At 48.6% G+C, this 20120-nt stretch overlaps 10 protein-coding genes across 10 annotated transcripts; 5 read left to right on the forward strand and 5 right to left on the reverse strand.

Annotated features, from left to right (window-relative positions):
- Positions 1–815: 815 nt before the first annotated feature.
- Positions 816–1429, forward strand: N7489_009338 (uncharacterized protein; the record flags this gene model as incomplete). Its single annotated transcript, XM_056715088.1, has 3 exons — positions 816–980; positions 1033–1182; positions 1322–1429. 3 exons carry the CDS (start codon positions 816–818, stop codon positions 1427–1429), a joined length of 423 nt encoding a protein of 140 aa, XP_056562710.1.
- A 3091-nt stretch (positions 1430–4520) lies between these two features.
- On the forward strand, positions 4521–6914 carry N7489_009339 (putative mucin family signaling protein Msb2; the record flags this gene model as incomplete). Its single annotated transcript, XM_056715089.1, has 1 exon — positions 4521–6914. One exon carries the CDS (start codon positions 4521–4523, stop codon positions 6912–6914), a length of 2394 nt encoding a protein of 797 aa, XP_056562711.1.
- A 1157-nt stretch (positions 6915–8071) lies between these two features.
- On the reverse strand, positions 8072–8272 carry N7489_009340 (uncharacterized protein; the record flags this gene model as incomplete). The annotated part of the gene is made up of 1 exon (XM_056715090.1): positions 8072–8272. The coding sequence occupies one exon, from the start codon at positions 8270–8272 to the stop codon at positions 8072–8074; it is 201 nt and encodes a 66-aa protein (XP_056562712.1).
- A 329-nt stretch (positions 8273–8601) lies between these two features.
- Positions 8602–10077, reverse strand: N7489_009341 (isocyanide synthase family protein; the record flags this gene model as incomplete). Its single annotated transcript, XM_056715091.1, has 4 exons — positions 8602–9015; positions 9073–9194; positions 9247–9510; positions 9585–10077. 4 exons carry the CDS (start codon positions 10075–10077, stop codon positions 8602–8604), a joined length of 1293 nt encoding a protein of 430 aa, XP_056562713.1.
- A 1017-nt stretch (positions 10078–11094) lies between these two features.
- N7489_009342 (uncharacterized protein) lies at positions 11095–11921 on the reverse strand (the record flags this gene model as incomplete). The annotated part of the gene is made up of 2 exons (XM_056715092.1): positions 11095–11516; positions 11609–11921. The coding sequence occupies 2 exons, from the start codon at positions 11919–11921 to the stop codon at positions 11095–11097; spliced, it is 735 nt and encodes a 244-aa protein (XP_056562714.1).
- A 357-nt stretch (positions 11922–12278) lies between these two features.
- N7489_009343 (uncharacterized protein) lies at positions 12279–13727 on the reverse strand (the record flags this gene model as incomplete). Its single annotated transcript, XM_056715093.1, has 3 exons — positions 12279–12770; positions 12828–13428; positions 13486–13727. The coding sequence occupies 3 exons, from the start codon at positions 13725–13727 to the stop codon at positions 12279–12281; spliced, it is 1335 nt and encodes a 444-aa protein (XP_056562715.1).
- A 375-nt stretch (positions 13728–14102) lies between these two features.
- Positions 14103–15425, forward strand: N7489_009344 (isocyanide synthase family protein; the record flags this gene model as incomplete). The annotated part of the gene is made up of 3 exons (XM_056715094.1): positions 14103–14448; positions 14520–14914; positions 14991–15425. 3 exons carry the CDS (start codon positions 14103–14105, stop codon positions 15423–15425), a joined length of 1176 nt encoding a protein of 391 aa, XP_056562716.1.
- A 665-nt stretch (positions 15426–16090) lies between these two features.
- N7489_009345 (uncharacterized protein) lies at positions 16091–17428 on the reverse strand (the record flags this gene model as incomplete). Its single annotated transcript, XM_056715095.1, is given in 4 exon segments — positions 16091–16423; positions 16494–17034; positions 17281–17359; positions 17377–17428. Coding segments are annotated over 4 exon segments (1005 nt in total), but the record flags the coding sequence as incomplete, so codon positions are not given.
- Positions 17429–18126: 698 nt separating this feature from the next.
- On the forward strand, positions 18127–18666 carry N7489_009346 (gamma-glutamylcyclotransferase family protein; the record flags this gene model as incomplete). Its single annotated transcript, XM_056715096.1, has 1 exon — positions 18127–18666. The coding sequence occupies one exon, from the start codon at positions 18127–18129 to the stop codon at positions 18664–18666; it is 540 nt and encodes a 179-aa protein (XP_056562718.1).
- Positions 18667–19053: 387 nt separating this feature from the next.
- Positions 19054–19488, forward strand: N7489_009347 (ATP19 family protein; the record flags this gene model as incomplete). Its single annotated transcript, XM_056715097.1, has 3 exons — positions 19054–19101; positions 19220–19347; positions 19434–19488. 3 exons carry the CDS (start codon positions 19054–19056, stop codon positions 19486–19488), a joined length of 231 nt encoding a protein of 76 aa, XP_056562719.1.
- Between the last annotated feature and the right edge of the window lie 632 nt (positions 19489–20120).

A 20120-nucleotide genomic window follows, 5' to 3' on the forward strand; every position in this document is an offset into this window, starting at 1 on the left:
CTAACGCGAAATTGAGCCCAAGCAAGAGGCGCGCTCACTGCTCAGTTGAGGGTGAGTTTTTGACCGGATTCGTCTGAAACATTTCAGCATATAGAGATAGCCAAATAACATAGGGCATTATTGAATGAATACATACGTAGAGTTGATAGAAAAGTGTTGGGCAAGCCGGTCTACTTTTCATCTCTCTTATTCAAATGTCTCCATTGCTCTACTGCACACTATGGTAATACTACTGGTTGAATATCCTCTCTAGACTTTTTCCCCTTCCCTCTTTACTCGACTTTCTCTCTCTACTGCCCTCTCTCCCGCACTCTCCCTCCCCTCGCGCTCCCCTCCGCACTCCAGCAGCCACGTCGTCAGAAACCACCGCTTCGAAAATCTCCAACGAAGTGGCCAAAAGAAGCCCATGTTCCTTGCCAAATCCATGTCTATGGGCCAAGTAACAAGAGAAAAAAGAAAAAGCTCGTGGCGCCGAAGAGATGTTGCTTGTCGATATGTATCATGAGTAACCTATATGTCATAAGTACCAACATCTACCTATACCTAGAGTGCTTCTTTATACAGCCTAAATTAAATCCATAATTTTTTATTGATTTTAGATTACGGAGGTTGAAAATAAAGATATCTATATCTTCGCTATCGCATCTTTGTAGAGTGCTCCGACCTCGGGAGGTACATGTAGTCAATGTGGGGATTCCTAATCGATAACGTCCCTCTCCCCACAGAATCTCCAGGGGGCCAAATATTGAACGACTCTCAACAAATTCTTCTCACTGAGATTCTGACTCAGTCCATTCCGACTCACATCCCACAAAATGTCCAAGCCAACACGTACCCCCGTCAGCACTAAGGGCGCACCCATCCCACCCCCGATCCTATCTCAGGGTATGGTCGTCGGCAACATGATCTACTGCTCTGGCCAGTTGGGAGTAGACCCGACCACGGGTAAAATGGTGGAAGGAACCATCCAGGACCGAACAGTATGAGAGATGCGATGTCTGATCTGTGATATATTTTCTAAAATGTGAACAGCGACAAATCCTCCGCAACCTCAATGCCGTCCTAGAGACTGGAGGGTCGAGTCTCCAAGACGCGGTTAAAGTCAACATCTTCCTCACCGATATGGCTGATTTTGCGGCTGTGAACGAAGTATACGCTACTTTCTTCTCGGACCCTAAGCCGGTAAGTACTCTGTGGTCGAAAGAACAAGATTTGAAATCCACAGGGAACATAATCCAAGTCTGGAATTTGTCACTCTTTCTCTTCTGGTTTTTCTGAAAAAGTGGTCCGTTTCTCACTATCCTGGGCCTGACCCTTTTAGGTGCGTACTTGCATTGCCGTTAAGTCCCTCCCCCAGGGATCAGACGTCGAAATCGAGTGTTCTGGCCTGATTACAAAACCTGGCAATGGACGCAGTTCTAGACTGTGAACGAGACTGTAGGGATGACGATGACGTGGAGAATGATAGGGCAAACAGCTCCACCTGAATTGTTTCATGGCTCTTTTTGATGGCCCAACTCATGTCACTCTCCACTTGGGGCAAGAATCAAATGTGCGAGGAAATCGGTCACATGATCTAAAGTATAGTTTACAATAGAGTTGGAAATATTACGAAATTTCGGGCATTGGTTACGTGTAACATTTGTTCGGCACTTTTCAATAAATACAGGCTGAAACCAAGGATGAAGGGTGGAGACTTGAGCTGTAGCGCTCAGGAACAGGGTTAGCGTCTGCACTGGTCCATGGTACAGTTGATGAGCCCCTGGAAGTTTGTTGTATAAAAAGCAGTTAAGGGATATGACCAGGACCGTCCATAGACACTTCAATACTGTTCATGTCTTCAGGGGAGAAGCCAAAACTCGAGCTTACCTAGGCTCTCTGTCCAAGGTCAAACAAAGAGAATGTGGCTGAGTCGACTATAATTAAACATGTGGACCATCCATGGCTCTCGCATAAGCTTGTATGCTCGGTTCTTTGTTCCTGCATTTCTAAAGGCTTCTTGGTCTCGAGGATATGCATCATCCAGGCACAAAGTCTTGGACAAGCTAAAGAGATGTTGTAGTAGGAGAAGAGAAATAGAACTTAGCGAAGATAATGAGACTGGGTTTTTTCCGGCTTAATTGATTTTACAGCATCTGGCATTGGTTGGCACAATCTCAAACACACTAAGAATGCTGAGCGGTTTTTTTTTTTTGAAATGACGACAAGAATGAGGGGAAATCGCAGCTGCCAACTCCTCCATTCCGATCGGGGCACGTGGTGTATTTTATCTTTTTAAAACTTCAAAGCTCAATCAGCCTCGGATCCAGGTTCTGAATGATGATTGTACACTATGAGCAGGTGTTCGTGCATTTAATCCGTTTAATCTATTATTCTGGGGATAAAAACCTAAAGCTTCGGTAGTATGGAGTAGAGGGTGAAACATTCTTAATGCCTGCCGGGTTCTAATGACCCAATTCTGAGCCAGGGCTCATCCCCTACTTCCATAGTGCGTTGAACTAGTAGCGATGTCGCACATATGACTTGCAAGCCAGCTAAGGTAATCACATATGTCTTATGAGACTGCACAAAGCACCAACTTATCGCTCGTTCACGGAATGCCAGGCAACTCTCTTACCGAGCGAGAAGCACTCTCCTCAACATCGGCTAGTCAGCAAATTTCTTTGTTGATCCCAAGCCAGAAAGAGATAAGTGCGAGCGTACGCCACTAACGATATGGTAATGTGAGCCGGGTGTCTGGCGAAAAAGGTCTGTGTATCACACAGATGGTAAAGAGGCGGCCGTAATTGGGGCCACGCACTTTAGAAGATTACCGACACGCTCAGGTACGCGTGTGGGAAAGACCCACTTAGTTAACGCCTCCGGGCTAGACCTACTGAACTTTGCTAGGAACTTGTCTTTGGGCTTGCACTTTTCCCTCTTTTTTCCTTCTTTTTATATTGTGATCCGCGGCTTGAGTGGATTCAGCCCCGACTCCATTCTGGACCTTTTCGTCAATGGTCTCCGGGGCTATTGACCGGCTTTCAGACCCCAACACGGGTTTTTTTTTGTTTTTGTTTTTTTATCTCTCTTTCTTTCGCAGGGGTTATACTGGAAATTAAGTGCTGCCATCATTGTGTTACATTGCTCAAAATACCTAGTTTTCATCTGCATCGACTTTTATATGTCTTATACTGCATACTGCATACTCCCGTACTGATCAGTACCCGCTCAACTCAGATTAACTATTGATTTGCAATCTCATCTTGCCCGTTGATCGTTGATCCTGGTATTCGCAATGGCCAGAGTATGTCCCAGATAATATTGTTACACAGACGAACGGCGCAACGAAAGAAAAGGGAAATATCGTCCGAGTACCTGTACAACGGTCTCTATACCGTACATGCCAAAGAATGCTCTAGTCGGATGTACCGGTACGGAGTGCACATAAAGTGATCATAGACCTATAGGGAACAGGCTCATTCTTTCCCCGATGGACATTCATTATCCATCGCGGTTTTCTACATGGTGTGACCCATCATTGCCGTTTGGTATCTAGGTATGAAGTACTTGCCAGACTACCTGACTGGGTTGTCTTGGCTATATCGTGCAGGTTAGTGCCTAGGGTAGCTTAACCTGCTCCGTACATGGTTTCAGATGAGAGGGCCTGGGGAAGCCATTGACTTACGTTACAAACCAGATATAGGTGTTAAGGTACAGACGACAGAAGTCTATAATCAGATCAGGATATATTTAATTGAACATCCAATATATAACATTGGAGGAATAGGACCAAGTTCAAAACCAGCAGACATCACAAGCTACATATAATAACTCAATGCTCAGGGGAAAGTGCGTGGCCACATCCCGTGCACCTGGCAAACGCTCGGACCAGCTCATTAAATACACCTAAGATATGTAATTTACAGTAAATTACCCTTGTTGACGCTGTCACAACGTGTCCCGCCCCCCATTCCACCTTTCCCCCTAATGGAGTGATCCTCTTCTTCTCTGATCCTCGACTTCATTCACTCATTTACTCCTTTCTTTCTCTCCCTTGTCTGCTTTCGCTGTGTTCGCCTGTTGACCCTCAACGGCGTTTTTGACCTGGGCTAATCTCCCCTTGCATCGCCCGAATTGTCTGTTTTCCCTTTCTTTGATCTCGTTGCCCAGACGGTTCTACAGAAAGTCGTCGTTCGCTCCTTACAGCTTTCCTAAGCCCACACTCGTTTTTCACCTTTTTGGGGATCGTTTCAGGTTTATCGGACCCCCCTTTCCATTCGTTTATCGTCGAATTATTGTTTGCGCCCGTTCGGTCTCATCGGTTGCCATCGAGACGTTGGATACTCTGAAGAATTCAGAAATTGTGAATCTATCACAATTGTCCGAAGTCTGGTCGTGTTGGAAACTCGAACATTTCATGCGATCTACCTCTTGTCACACCCCCGATAGTTCATGAGGTGTTGACAGACGGTGGTTATCGCATTCTTGTACACTGACCTTGGACTCGCTCTGAGCTATCACGTACAGAATTGTTCAACATGCGTCCCGACGCTATCTCCGTTCTCGCAGCCTTCCTCGCTGTAGGCGGCCTCGAATTTGTCGCAGCTCAGGATGCCCCCGAAGCGCACGTTCAACGACCCCGTTGGTACTTCCCGCAGGATGTCAAGCGAACGATTCGCAGAAACGCTGAGCTCGAACCTGGCTCGATCCTCGACAGCGTATTCGACAACTTGGCTCCTACACAAGTTTCTTCATCCACAGCTATTCCCACCCCCGAAACCTCAGCCCCCGCTCAGCCCCAGAAGGGACAGGAAGTGGTTGTTGTGACCATCTCGGTCGACCCGAAGAACCCTGAGATCACCCACCGCATTACCGGTACGACGACTATTGGCGGTGAACCGACTGGTACTACTACCACGACTACGCAGAAGACAGAGGGTTCGAGCACCGAGAACACCAGTAAGAAGAGCTCCGAGGCCGCATCTACCGATGCGGGCACCACGAGCAAGCAAGGCTCGGTGGTCGATTCATCAGCCAAGGCTTCGACCGCTTCTCCTTCGACTACAACCTCTAGCGATGGACTCCTTGGTGATCTGGGCTTGGATGTGGGCAGCCTCCTCGGAGGTGATTCCTCATCCTCGACTGCGACCACATCCTCAGCTGCGACTATTTCTTCGACTGCGACTCCTGTCTCCGACTCATCGGCCAAGGTAACTTCGCCTGCTTCGTCTACTCCTGCTGCACCCTCCAGCGACGGTCTGCTTGGTGACCTGACCTCAGGATTGGGCGGCCTTTTTGGCGAGTCAACAACGAACAGCTCCGTTTCTGCGACACCCACTGGCTCTAGCGTCAACAGGATCAGCAGCGCAGCCTCGAGCACGACAAGCTCGGGGTCGGATCTCCTTGATCTTTTGGGCCTGGGTGACAAGTCTTCTACTGGCAACAGTACAAGTGCTACTATGTCCTCGGACGCTTCTAGTTCGCCTACTATCCCAATCAGCGTGCCTGCTTCCGCTACGAGCCCACCGTCGACCACCGCCACTGGCACTACAACTTCGGGTGATTTCCTCGGTGGTCTCGTGTCCGGCGTGGATTCCCTGCTTGGTGTTACCTCTACTGGCACTGGTAGCACTGCTTTGATCCCGACTGCGTCTCTGCCAAATCTTAGTCTTCTGCCGTCTAAGTCGACTGGTCTCATTCCTGGCCAGGGAGGTACTAACACCGGTGCCATCCCAACCCCGACCAAGTCCCTGCCATCAATTCCTGTCCCACACTCACCCGGCTCTGATTCTACCTCTACTTCTGTATCCGAGACTGTGTCCGGTTCTAACACTGCCTCGGCTCCTTTGTTGGGCACTACCACTGCCTCTGTTCCCGGTAGTGGCTCTCACGAGAGCTCCAGGGTTCCCACCCCCACCTCTCACCCAGTCTCTACCCCTCTTCCCTCGTCGACTTCGACAAGCGAAGAAGTGAGCACGGCCAAGACCAGTGTGGAGCCTCAGACTCCGACCGAGACGCCCACGCCCTCCACCTCCGACGACAACGACTGGATGCCATCGACCATTCTTATCGTGCCTACCACCACTGCCACCGAGAGCTCGACCTCCGGTGAGACTGCGGAGCCCACGGCACCACCATCGCTCCCTGGGTCTATTACCCCATCGAACGAGGTCACCGAGCCCCCGTCTGACTCCATCTTGCTCCAACTTGGTTTCAATAGCCAGCTGCCCTGGTCATTTGTTGCAACCACTCCCTTGTCGTCGTCACAGATCTTCAACTACACCCCTCAGGCTATTGAGAACGCCTTGCCAACCCTCTCTGCTAAAGACGGCCCAGTTATGTTCGCTATTGAGCCTTACTATAACTGGCAATCCACGGGCTACAACGCCACCCTTGCTATCTTCTATTTCCCTCGTGACAAGGTCGATGCCCTGAAGGCGCTTAAGGTTAACCCCAACTCTGCTCTCTACAACCAGGCTAGCGAATCTATCCAGTCATTGATGACAATGGTTGACCCTACAATTCCCCTCGAGTTCTCCGGAAACTACCCTAGTGGTGACAGCGACTCAACTGGGGCTAACAACCACGGCGGCAGCGATGATGGCTCGGACAATGGCAACAATGAGAACACCGATGGCTCTGCCGGTAGCTCTAAGGCTAAAGCTAGCTCTGTTGGAATTGGAGTTGGTGTTGTAGCCGGTGCTGCCGCTTACGGTGCGGGTATGTTCTGGGTTGCCCGCCGCTACCGCAAGAGAAAGCAGTTGCACCAGCGCTCTAGCTCGACCGTTGAGCAGATGAGCCAGGGAGGTTCCGCTGCCGGTTCGATGTTTGCTGCCGGTGGCCGTGCCCCCAGCCATGGTAGCCGTGGAACTGCTCGTTCACAGATGATCAGTGCTCCCGTTATGGCGGAAAACTCTTTGGGATGGAACTAGACATGTATAGACCACTACTTCCATCACAAACCAGCTCCTTTTGGACTCTACGACGACAATCAGAGGGCACTGGGCCTTTGGAAAACACTCTTTCTTCTGAGGAATCTGCTCCTTTCAATGCGCTCATGCTCTCCCCACTCTCCAACAGAGGCAGGGAAGGAGAGACTGCACAAAACTTCATTTTCATTGTTCATCATCCGGTAAGGATTTGTATGTCACATATCACGTATCTCTTCTTTCTGTGCAATTTTTGACCGGCCACTTTTCTTCTCAACATGATACTCCGAGCGACGATTGGTCGTCGCTGCGTGTGTCGCGTTATCTTTTTTTTTCTTTCTTGACATATTCCCCCTTTTGTTCACCAAATATTTCTTTTTATCCCTTTACTCCTTTCAATGGCACTGGGACAACCAAATTTGGGACGAAATCTTTTCTCTACTTTTTTGGCTTCCACTTGAAAGCTCTCTCTTATGAACTATTGGTCATTCAGTCTTTGGACTTGCACATTAATTATGGATTTGAGTGGCATCTTTTTGACAGTCCAATGGCTTTCCCCTGCCCTTATTTCCTCTCTCTCCTTTCTCCATCCCTCCCTGCCTCTTTGTTGTATCTCAATATCTCTATTGTGTTTTCTTGTTTTTGCGTTTTTGCGTTTCTGTACAGATGTACGAATTGTGTCCAAGTGCCGTGTGGCCTTGTAGATGTGGACGTGAGCCTGCCAATGAGACGAGTAGATCTTTTTCTTTTCAACCCTGACTTATAGAAGGTAAATATTGTAGTGTAGGCTTGTTATGTCCAAGTTGAAACGTCTTAGTCCTTGCCGAATATAATATGGTACAACACTACTGCTGCATAGACCCAGTCTGACATGGCATACATTGCATCAGGGCACAGATCAATAGGTGCGGTGTGGACATTCGGTTGAGACACCAAGCAGGATGAGAATAGATTTGTGCGCTCTGACCGAGGTTGCAGAAATTCACCCAACCTCCGCAGCACTTTATTCTTTTGCCCCCCTCTCGAGGAGAAACTTAACGACTTCAATGTGACCAAATCGACAGCACGCCCGCTTTGAGGCCTAGGATACTGCCTTTCTTGGGTATTGATATCCGCCCCCTCGTCGAGAGGGAAGCTCAAGAAAGGCAGTATCCTAGGCCTCAAAGTGGGCTCATGTCAACATTGCCATACTTAGCTGCGAGTTGGAGAGGCGTCCGATATTCAGAGCCTTTGACATTGATCTCAACCTTGCTATGGTCCATCAAGAACTTGATCAATGGAAGACAGCCCACGTCCGCTGCCTGGATGAGATAATAACTGCTCTTAACCTCACACCCATATTCTTCGCAAAGCTCAAACATCTTGAGTGCGTGATTGTATGCCGCAGAAGAGGCCACCGTTCACCTCGGAAACGAGATCTGCTTCATCGAGTCCCCCGTACACGGGATATTTGACCACATGGCAATGACCGTGGCTTATCGCTTCGCTTACACAACGAGAGGAATAAGTTTACTGCAAGATCCTAGGTAAAGCGCTACCTGTGAAGTCAATCGGCTATGCCAGTCTGCCGTAACTGCCACATATTTCGTATATTTCCTGTAGATTAGATAAAAATTGATATATTCATGTAACTACATCCACCAGGCCGTAATATAATAACCAACATACCGTTTCATTCAGAGTATCGAAACTATACATAGACAAAGGACACACTCTTCTGTTGGATTGCCAAATGTGCCAACTTGTCCAAATCCGAGTCAGATAGTTCTTGATTTATCTGTTTCCGTGCCCTAACAACCAAATTTTGCCCATAATGATGCTCAAAATCAACACTGGCGTCCCAATTGAAGAGCGGCGAGCTCTCACGGAAGAAATATGGTTGGCCATCCCTCTTGATGAGGTCAAACTTCTGCCGATGTGCGGATTGGTGAGCTGTTATGAATTCCCCTGCGGTTGTTACTGCAACACTGCAGTGCCAAGGGCTCATGGAAAATGAGTTCTTCTGTGGGATAAGGGGAAAGGACAGCTTTGTCTGTCCCGATGAGGGATGGATAGAGAGACGCAGTGAGTCCGGATAAATTTGGCGTACGAGCTCCGCGTACTCCTGTAACCTATAAGATTAGCCATATTGTCACTTTACATGGCGCTCTAAATAACTGACCACTCCGCGGACAATCATTTCCTTTGCAATACTTTTGATCTTCTTCTTATATTGCTTGGGGCCAGCGCAATCTTTGGTCACAGGGCTGAATTTTAGATCGACTTTCATGAACTTGTCGTATCCTGCGGTAAATCAGCCAGGGGCATTAATTATACATGAAAACAATACACTTACCATTATATGTCCTCAGATAATCCTCGTCACTTTTCAAAAACTTATCGACATCGAACTCCGGCCGTCCACATCGTCGATGAAGTTCAGCCCTCGATAGACCACAGAGCTTCACATAATCGGATTTGGAAATCTGGGCAGCAGTATAAAGACCAAGCATATTCATAATACGATGGAACTGAATACAAGCATATCCCTTCTCAACAGCGATTTTCCGCAGTCGATTCCCATACTCCCAGACCTCCTCATCAGAAATCCCCGTAAGATCTAGAATCTCGGAATCAAATTAGCGTCCTATCATGTATCTAACGTTCAAATTTAATAGGAGAGTCCAATCTCACCATTGTAACAAATCCCATCCGTAACAATAACCACAACCGCACCAGGCGGGTAGACAGCCTTAATATCCCGACAAAGATTCACCAACCGCGCCAACCCCAGCTCATCCCCCAAATCTGGAAGCGCACCTAGCACCTTATCCATGCGGTTATTACTCTTCATTGGAAAAGCCGGCAGAACCATAGGAATCGCCCTGCTGGCTGCGATATGGATTTGCACGCGCGGTGTGAACGATGACCGGCCCAGCCATTCACCAGCTGTGGTTGTGCGCTCGTGAGAGCCGTAGCGCTCCACGATGTTTATTATTTCTTCTGCCTTTAGGCGGGTTGATGTGGGACATATTGCCGATGTTTCGGGGTGGGTGTAGGTGATTTCAGGTTTTGGGGAGACTGCGTGTGGTTTTGGGTGGAAGGAGACTCGTGTTTTCGGGATGGGGGTGATACAGTCCAAGGGGATTGTGTGGGCGGAGACTTCGACTACCGTCGTAGCCAGCATTTTGATATAGCTCATGATAGATGGGAGCAGGGAGGTCGTGGTTGTAGCTAGGGATTGGGAAGGGGTAGATCTGGTATTCGAATGTACTCGTGACTTATAGGGGTGGTACCCTCGTGTGTTTGTTGGAATCCGGTGGCTTTCTATTGCCACCTTGCTCTCGTTTCTTATGTTGGTGTATATTCGCCGCCAAACTTCCCTGTCCTTCCCCTAACCTTCTTCGCCGTCCTTTTTGTACTTCTGATAACCCGTCGGTGGAATCTGGAGTGAGAACTATGTTATTGCACAAAAAAAGGATGAAATTGTATTGTTTACCGTCCGACTACACGTGTGCTGAAGCTAGTGCATGACTTGGAATATGACTGTGTTTTCATATGCCCGGATTAGGAATTTGATCGAAGAGGCCCGGAGAACAACAATATGGGGTCCTATGTCTGGACACACCGTGTCCCAGGTAAATGGTTACTGTTTGGCCAATCGAAAATGCTCTATCAACCTAAGAATTCTATAGCTGTTGAACTGACTGTACTGACTGTTCATGCATGGTCTGACGGAAACCGCTTCTTGATTAGGCTAGGATTAGGACTATCTTACACGAGAAATCGGGATCGTGGGAAAGGGGAACCAATTAATGTCCGTGGCAAAATATTCCGGGAAGAAATGTAACATGTCAATGTGACATTTCATTGTTTTGACTGGCTAAAAGTTGATACACCATGCGAAGTCATCAAGATCCACGACATCCACATGGGAGCTTAAGACTAGAGTGGACGGTCAAGTGCCCGCTGCTCTCTGTACACAATATAACGTGTACCAGTGGTACGCCGCACTGCAGCTGTTAGGGATGACATGCATGTCTAAAATTGCTCTAGCGTCACAGCTTGAGTATAGTCATGCCAAGACCGGGGAGTATTCCATCCCCAAAACCTCCGTCATGTGCATCGAGTATAATGTTTGGAGCCTTGATCAAGCAAATTGAGCTCATCCGTCACTTTTGTTGACCTCGTCTAGGCAACCGATTCACAAGAAGTAAGAAGCCTCCTTCTCTCGCTCCCAGCGATACTCCATGCGCTTCGCAGTTTCTATTCCGACTTCGGTACCACCATAATACTCCGATATAAACTCCAGCATCACATCAATCCCTGCAGTTATCCCTGCAGATGACCATATCTCAACCCCAGGTAGCAACGACAGGCCGTCAGACATCGCATCCTTGGGAACACTATCACGTAGCCACCGTCTGTTGCGCTGCCATTTCACGTCGCCAGTTTGTTTAGCGACATCATTGTAGCGGGCAGAATTTGTTGTCACCTGGCGTCCATCTAGAAGACCAGTCTGCGAGAGGACATGGCTGCCAGTACAAACAGTAATGATGCTGTGGCGAACAAAGGGCGCAACAGCAGTCAGAAAGTCCTGAACCTCCTGCGTGTTGGGGACTTTAACTTCATTGGATGGAGTATTAGTGTCGTAAATACGGTTCAGTCGTGTCCCCGGCCCCCCGGGATTATCAATACATCGATCGGTTTGAATTCACCACTACCATCTTCAGCAACTTTCCCCGCTTTCAGGGCAGAGACCACGTCAGCGAATGTACATTGTGGCAGCATTTGCTGGTTGCAAGCTGTATTGATGTTTGAAGCGGGCAGATCAAATCGCCAATTTGCCTTTGGGGGAGGGATTGGTTTCACTGAGACTGGGTCGGGAGTTGCGGCGGATACAGTCAGGGTGATGGCTGATGTGTCAGGGTACTGCGTGCGAATGTTGAGAATGTCCAGTGGGGCGGCCACGTCTAGCAGCTGGAATCCTGGAAACAAGGGAAGGTGGTAATGGAGAGGTCGGAGGCCCATTTTGTGTAATACTCCGTTGGTGGAGAAGGCTCGTGAAGTGAAGAGTTGGGGAAAACGTGGTAGCAGGGAAGTCATGCTGAAACAAAGCGGGTCACACAATTTTGGTTGATTCACAGTATTCCAAGGTCAATTGATGTAATTAGCCAAGGAGAGATGTATTCATATTCATATTCACGTTGTGAGGATGAGGATGGCAAAGATAGCGTAACACGCTAAACAAGTAAACTACCTAGGTATGTTATGTGGCTTAAAGGTAATACCTAACAGTGCTTGATACTCGTCACCATCGAGGTGAGACAAGTAGATACACTGCATAACGCTCTATTCAAATATAATCATGCATGTACGGTATTTTTTTCAAGCCTCCGAAATGTGAGACCCGACTACAAACAACGCTCCAGTCAAAATGCAAATACCCCCGAACAATTGCGCGTACAGGTAATCACCTCCCCGTAACGCGATCAGCTGTCCTGCTATGTACGGTCCAGTCAGTAGTGGAATGCTATTGATCGTGGTGATCATCCCAACACGTGTGCCGGACTTTTCCGGGTCTTTGGATCCAAAGTACGCATTGGCAGCGGGCAATTGACTCTGTGCACAATTTACCAGTAGCCCGTAGACCGTGGCCCAAATGAACATGCCAACGTGGGTGTGTACACCAATCCACCCTAGAATGGCGATTCCGCAAGGGATGGAGACTGCAATGCAAGTCCTTACCGCACCCAGCCACCGGTCTGCAACAAATGCAGATGCAATGCGAGACGGAACACCAACCCCATTCATCAGGATCAAAAGGAGAAGCGAATCCGATGCAGTGAAATTCGTATGGACCTGAGCATATTGTCGAAGCTGTAGATGCCGTTAGTTGTTATGCCATCAACCAATGCGAAACCAAACAAAACTTACATAGATGTATGCAAAGTAGATACCCTCGAAGATCAGGAATGAGCCGATCGAAAAAAGGAGGTAAGGGCGTTCACGGAATGCACTGAAATCAACCCAGGGAGGAGGGCTCCGAGGTATAATCCGAGATCTGGTAAACTTGACAATTATAACGCTGTTGAACAGGATGATGGCCGCCATGATCCGGACAGTCCACCCGAAGCCAATGTTGTTGAAACATTGGTACGCGACCACTGGGAAAATCATTCCTCCAGTCGCTGCCCCACAAGAAGCCAGCGAGACAGCCATCACTCGCTTGGAGTTGAAGTATGTCGCATACAGCGAGATCATGGGGCTAAAGACGAGCCCGTGGCCAATTCCACTGACGATGCCTTGCGCTAGCCAAAAATGCCATAACTTCGTGCCAAATGAGGTTGCCAATGCTCCAGAGACTTGAAAGAAACACCCAACGGTGATACATTGTCTCAGGTAACCCGCATCCATCGCTCGCCCCGAGAAAGTGGCCAGGAAATGGACGAGGAACATCTGCACCGCTCCGATCCACGATGCATTCGCTGGGCTGACATCGAGTGTTCTGACGTAGTATTCCTGAAAAAAGCCGTATCTATATTGAGTCAACAGTTGATATTGACCTTGGATGTGACAGGGCTGGCTCCCTTACGATGTAATATAGCCCCAGACATTGAACACGACCAGGTGTCCAGTCAGCACTTGAGTCCAGGCTAAGAGACCTCCGTCAGGAATTTCATTATTCTCGGCCTTGCGATCTTCGTCTTGTTGACCGGGATCTGGGCGAATAAATAGCGGGGATTCTTCGGTAGGAGTAGTATGGGCAGCGGCCGACGTTGTGTAAGACACACCGTTGGTAGTCAAGCATGCCCCGGCCTCATTGCTCTGCGACATATTTGGCTGCCCCATACTGTTTCAGCCCAAAAGAGCAAAAAAGAAATATCTCCCAGGATTCGGGTAATAAAGTGGGAGGCGGGCAGTATATGAGAGTTGAGATCTAAAATGTGGCTACGTACATTGTGGAGTTAATGTACCCTCTCCCTGCAGAAATCTTACAGATATGCTCGAGTTTCTTACCTATTACAGGTACTGCTGCAGGTAACAATACCTATATGTTGTGCAGGTAACTTAATGAAATACCGTAAACTATCCGTACATGTCACTGCAATCGGATGTTGATCTTGACACGGAGGGATAATAATAACATCTGATCATCCACGGTCTCATTTTGCTGCACACATCCACGAGTTCCTCTGCATTCTACTAACAATGGAATTTGAATATGCCCCAGATGAAGTTTCCCAGAAAGTTGTCGAGGTGCTAAAGCGGTTTTGCTTGCACTCGAGCAAAGATGGCCATCAGAAAGACGTCGGAAGGGTCTTCGAATCCGTGCCTGAGAAGCTGAAGATCAATATCACCGCGAACCAGCCAATCACCATGGTCTTACCTGCATTTCCATGGAAGAGCCCGAACCAGAACAAAGTGCTAGGAGATGGAGCTGATCTAGGAGAAGAAATCGGCCTGGCGAAGTTGAATCACCTCTGCGAGGATATCTCGAAAGTCTACCCTTATGGCGCGCGACTTATCCTCATTTGTGATGGACCAGTATATAATGGTATGTCATTTCTTGTATCAACCGAGCGGTGATACAATTATCAAGAATGGGAAGACTGACTGACGGTGTAGACTTGGTCGGCGTTCCCGACGACGAATATTACGACTATGGCATTGAACTGCGCAAAATCGCCCACGAGAAGCATTTTTCTCCCATCCAGTTTATCCGGCTGATAAATTTACTGGGCTTAGGTGATGGCGAGAAAATGTCGAAGGCAGATTACTTGCGTCTGGTTCCCACCTGCAGGGAGAAACTCATGTCACCCACATACTTAGATCCGAGATTTGACATTGACCATGAATTGGAGACAAATCCAGATACCAAGACAACATACGAGAGCTATTTTGGTCGCATCTCAGAGGATCTAAGATGGGCCAAAGGATTTGATCCTCTTGTCGCGGCCGACCCGGCGCTCTATGCGGCTGAGGTGTCGAAGATGGCGAAGACTATGATCAACCGGCTCATTGTAAGTTTCAATGTCATATATAGTTGCTGATTTGGTTGTTTTAAAAATCTGACTCCCTGGCTCACTATTTCATCAGGCGTATGAAGCCGTAATTAACGCTACACTCGGAAAATACATCCGTCTCTCTATTCACCCTTCATTAGGGCGAAACAAGATATCTGTTCCCCTGCTGCGGCAGGGTGAACTGTTTGGTGACATGCCATGGCATGCAAGTGTGGTGGTACTGTCAAATGGGGAGATTAAGACCGGAAGATCTCAAGAATTTCGCAAATCATACGAGGTCGTTATGAGGCATGGCCGGCCGTATTACTTCAGGGAGCGAAGCCCAACATATGAATGGGAGGCAGAGGTAGAATTCCAGCATGATTACGATGGGTTAATTGTGAGGAACCCCTGTCAGAGTGTTCGGACGCTTGGTAGAGATGATCGCTTGAAGCTGGCTCGCTTGATTGTGCAGTATCAGACCAAGTCGGTTCGGGTGGAGGGCTTCGATGTGCCAAATGACGCATGACCGTTTGGATATTCCGTTTCTTCTGCTTGTGCTAATAGTGTATGCTACTGAAAAGAAGAATACAAAGTCCAGGACAATAATAAGTGATGTAAAATTAAGATCAGAAAGAAACTAGTAAGGTGGGTCTACCCGGGCAACGTTCCTTCATTTGGAACCATGGGTCCAGATGATGGGAATGGGCAGGCTATTGAGTGTAGTTCAAGATTTAGTCCCTAATTTCTCTCTGTTGCTGAGCTGGTGCTTGGGCCTATTATTTTTGGCTGTTATATATGGTTCGATAGGTGAAGTCTACGAAGACGTCAGCTCTTTGTGAGAGTCACCGGATATGGTCTTGACCTATTTGAGCCGTAAATGGGATATAGCATCAAGACAAGCTTCACTAACCACATCTATGACAATAGAAATTGGAAAGGTTCACTTCAACGTAGATGAGCAGCATGGCAATATAACATAAAAAAGGAGGAACGATAATAGTGTGTATTTGTTCAAAAGGGTTGGGTATAAGTGCATAAGCAAACCCAGTGGATATCAGTAGAAATAGGAGACCAGAGTAGGAGATGATGTGTACAACAAGTGGTAGGGGAGATGCGCCCGTACGCAAGAGACAGAAGCAGAGGAAAGGAAGCACTTCAGTCAAAACAATGAATAGAAGCTGATGTATTTACCTCATTCCTTCTTTTTTTTTCCGACTCCGATTCAGACTTTCCAAACCAGCCTGCCAGTGATGCGATTCCACCACTACCGGCCTTCTCACTTGACTGACGACGGAGCTCACGCGCTCGTTCTCGCTCAGCCTTGTACTCGTCCCAGGAGAGATTTGCTGCCGCCGCAGCACGGACTTCCTCTTCTTCCCGAGGAGGAAGCCTCTTGCCTGGCAGTGGGCGGACGGCTGCTTCGCCGCCGTAAGCACGAAGACCGGTTCGGAAAGCCCATTCAACAGCCTCGTCGACCGGGTGATCGAAGATATAGGGAAGGAAGGGGACAACAGCGAGACCAAGCTACAGTAAACCGTCGTCAGCATAATATTCACGAACTTGCGTTTTCGACCGGAAGGGAAACGGTACATACCCCGATCGGCGTCCAGGTCCGAATGAAGGCAACCTTGACCCCCTTCACCATCTGCCCAGAGTAGCGGACTACACTGTGGATTGTGAATGCTGGCAATCCCATACTCGCGATACTCTGGAATACCGCGCGCTTGGCCATGACCATGCGGTAATCCTCTGCAAGCGGGATCTCCGGAGTCGTCCAGTTCGGAAGCTCATCCTTGGACACAGCCGATTTACCAATCGTCATGTTGCCCGTCGCCATGCCCTTGATAATCTGGTCCTGCGAAGGCTGGCTAGCATCCTTGTATGCCTCGCCCGTGGGAGCCAGTGCCTTCCAGTTCCGGAGATAGGCCTTGTAGCCTTCGTGGCCAACATCGCCTAGCAGGTATGTCCAGGAGATAGTGTAGGCAGAGCGCACGAGCCATGGGTGTGCAATCGGGCGGAAGGACTCGCCGATGTCTGAAGTGTAGGCGACATAGCGATGGGCGGACAGGAGGATTGTGCGGATGCGGTTGGCGTACGCGGCATAGCGGAACCCTGTGTCTGTGGAGTTCACCGAGCTGCCGTCAATCGAGGTGCCCATCGTTAGTTTATTTTTCGTCTATGCTTGCTTTTGGCGTTGCGATGATTTGCTCGAGCTTGCGGGGTAGTATGTCATCGACCCAAGTCGGGAAGTACCGTTCGACGGCCTTCTTTTTCAGGCTCTCTCTCTCTCTTCCCTCCATCTTTCAGAGCACGCGACAGCAACATCAATTTGCTTGGGATAAGAAATAATAATAATATAGACGAATTAGAATTTCACATACTATTGGGAATAGAGGTCATCGTAGAACTCGTCATCGCGATCAACCAACTGTTGCAATTTTGCGGGGAGCTTCTCTCGAACTACAGGCTTATCCAACAACTCCTGTGGGGAGACTGGGGTTCATCCTGTTGACGACCGCCCCAGACCATTGTAAATGGGGTATGGTATGGTCAGTGATAAGTTATGTAGTCGTTTCGAACAAAGCAACGCTTATTTGCCTGCCAAATACAGGGGAATCAACTCGAAAGGGGTATATAGTTAATATGAAAAAAAGTAAAAGAGAAGAATGAGGAAAGCTATGCAAGGGAGGAAAGGAGTTCTTATTTTAAGACTCTCATATTAGCCGCGCACCATAGCCGAAGACACAGCCATAGCCGGGAGATGCAGCATTATTAGCTGTGGGATAGTTCCCTCCGAGGTACCGTTAGTAGGAAGACCCTACTCCCTACTATTACAGCGGTTTCCCTGCAACTACAGGGGTTAATCCGAATTAGGATTTGTCTCTCTTGGCATCCAATTTTTAATACTAGTGCTATTTATTATGGTACTACCATAGTAAAAAACACAGCACCCGAGCCATCGAGACCTACGACCCAAAATGGGTCGTGCCGAAGACTAATCTTAATGCGGAGTTCACCCGTGGACTGTACTTCGATGGGAACACCGTTACATGACCTTGATGAACTCGGCCTGTGGCATCATACCTAGGTAGTTAACTTCATCTACACACGTGGAACAGACTTTGATTCATACACCTACCTTTACGCATTTGATACAAGGTAAGGCTGCAAATCAGCTCCGAATCATGCATTTAACTGACTTACAATAAAGCTTGCTCACCGCCGTCATGACCACGAACCGGCCGTCGCTTATGCACCGCAAATTTATGCAATTTTTTGCCGAGCAAGATGATGCTTCGGAGGGCCATACCTCAAGCCAGTGTCCAGTCAACCCCTCGGACTCTTATACACCTGAGCCATTTCAAAAACAATACTGTTTCTTCTATGGAACCCTAATGGACCCACCAACACTTGCATCGATTCTACGACTTCCAGAACCCCCTGTTATGCGACCAGCCAAGGTGGTAGGATACCATATCAAGCTTTGGGGGCCATATCCTGCCTTACTCGTTGGACCACCTCTTCAACCAGTTGAGGGCCTAGCATACGAGGTTCAGTCACAGGAGCAACTCGATCGGTTAAGTGCGTATGAGACTAGCAAGTATCGCATTAAGGCCTGTATGATCAAGTTCCCTAGCGAAAACGGTGGCGAAGAAGAGCGTGTTAGGGGTAAGGTTTTTGTATGGAATGGGGAATCCGAAGAACTACGGGAAGGAAATTTCAGTCTTGAGAAATGGTTACAGCAACGGAAGCGAAAAGGACCATAGTAGAAATAATATACGGGATGATGCTTCGAGGCCGAACTCAACATTTATTGCTCATTGTCGACGCTTTCAACCGGAGCTTTAGCTTGCTTGAGTCTGGCCCCCCTCGGTTTCTAAACTTTTTCGTCTTCTCGTGTTGTGATTGATCTTCATATGCCGGTGCCCCCCCCGTGACGTTTCGTCCCGGGGAGATCACATGATATCGGATGTAGCCGGGTGCCCCGAGTGTCCTTACCTAATCATCCACATTTCCGAAGTCATGTGATTTGTCTAACCAAATCAGGAAAGGCGGTATCCGTGCCGACCTCGTCGTTTGGTCCAAGCCTGAGGATTCCGTCCACATCGCTGCCAATTGAACCTCCCGCTGTACCTCAATTCCAACCCTACAAAATGGTTGTCTACTACCAGATCGCCGGCAAGAAGGTCGGCTCCCACGTTGTAAGTTTACACTACCCCGAAAAGGCCGCTGCGCGCTCGCTATCCCTTTCTCCTCGCGCTTCGTTCGGGTACTTGTGAAACATGAAAGCTGACCATGCTCCCTTTACCCCCTCATTAGCTCGCCATGGCCACCCTCGGCAGCATGTTCGCCGGCTCCTGGCTCGCCATGTCCGGTGGTGAGAAGCCCAAGACCGCTCAGGGTCCTCCCATCAACGCCTCCTCCAAGGATGAGGAGAACTTCGTCCAGTATGTCACGGAAAACCGAGAACCGCCGACCATGAATCGGATCTCGATATCAGCCCCGAGCGTCTCGCTGACTTGGTATCTCACAGGAACTTCATGAAGGAGGTTGATGGCGGCGAGAAGAAGCCTGCCGCTGGCCACTAAACCACCCCTCGATACGGTTTATATTGATGGAGCAGTCGAACATGAGCAGCTAGGATTCCGAATTCAAACAAACTGCCTCGGCTCTCCTGTCACTTCTAGCGCGCAACGACGTGTATCGACCCTTCCGCAGCGTTTTTTTGTGACCACGGTTCTTTTTCGAGAAGCTACACGGACCGACTTTGGGATGTCGGCGGATGAGGTTGATTGGTCTGTACATAGGAGGCTTGTACGCTGCATAGAAAATTATCCTCTTGACACTTGTTCTTTGGGTCTGTTCTTTTCCCTCCTATTGAGCAAGATCAATCGCGGCAGAAGAAAGGATGGTACGATTGCTTCGAACGCAAAATCGCACCGGGTTGTTCGGAGTCGGTGCCTGACAAGAGCCATCTGTGGACTTTTATCCTGGCATGAGCATGTCTATATACAGCTCCGATCAGCTTGCTTGTCCGGCCAGTAGGAGCGCATTAGCGACGAGGGACCGTAAAGCAAAACGAGAAGATGTAACTACCTAGATAGATTGTAACCAGCATAGAACAAGCATACTCTGAAACAATGGTGACACGCGACATCCACACACGATCAACCTTGGAATGATCTTCCAATGAGTTAAGCAGTTCGAGTGCTGCCCAAAT

This window comes from Penicillium chrysogenum (assembly GCF_028827035.1).
Source record: "Penicillium chrysogenum strain IBT 35668 chromosome Unknown utg000005l_segment0_segment0, whole genome shotgun sequence".
Taxonomy (NCBI): Eukaryota; Fungi; Ascomycota; class Eurotiomycetes; order Eurotiales; family Aspergillaceae; genus Penicillium; species Penicillium chrysogenum.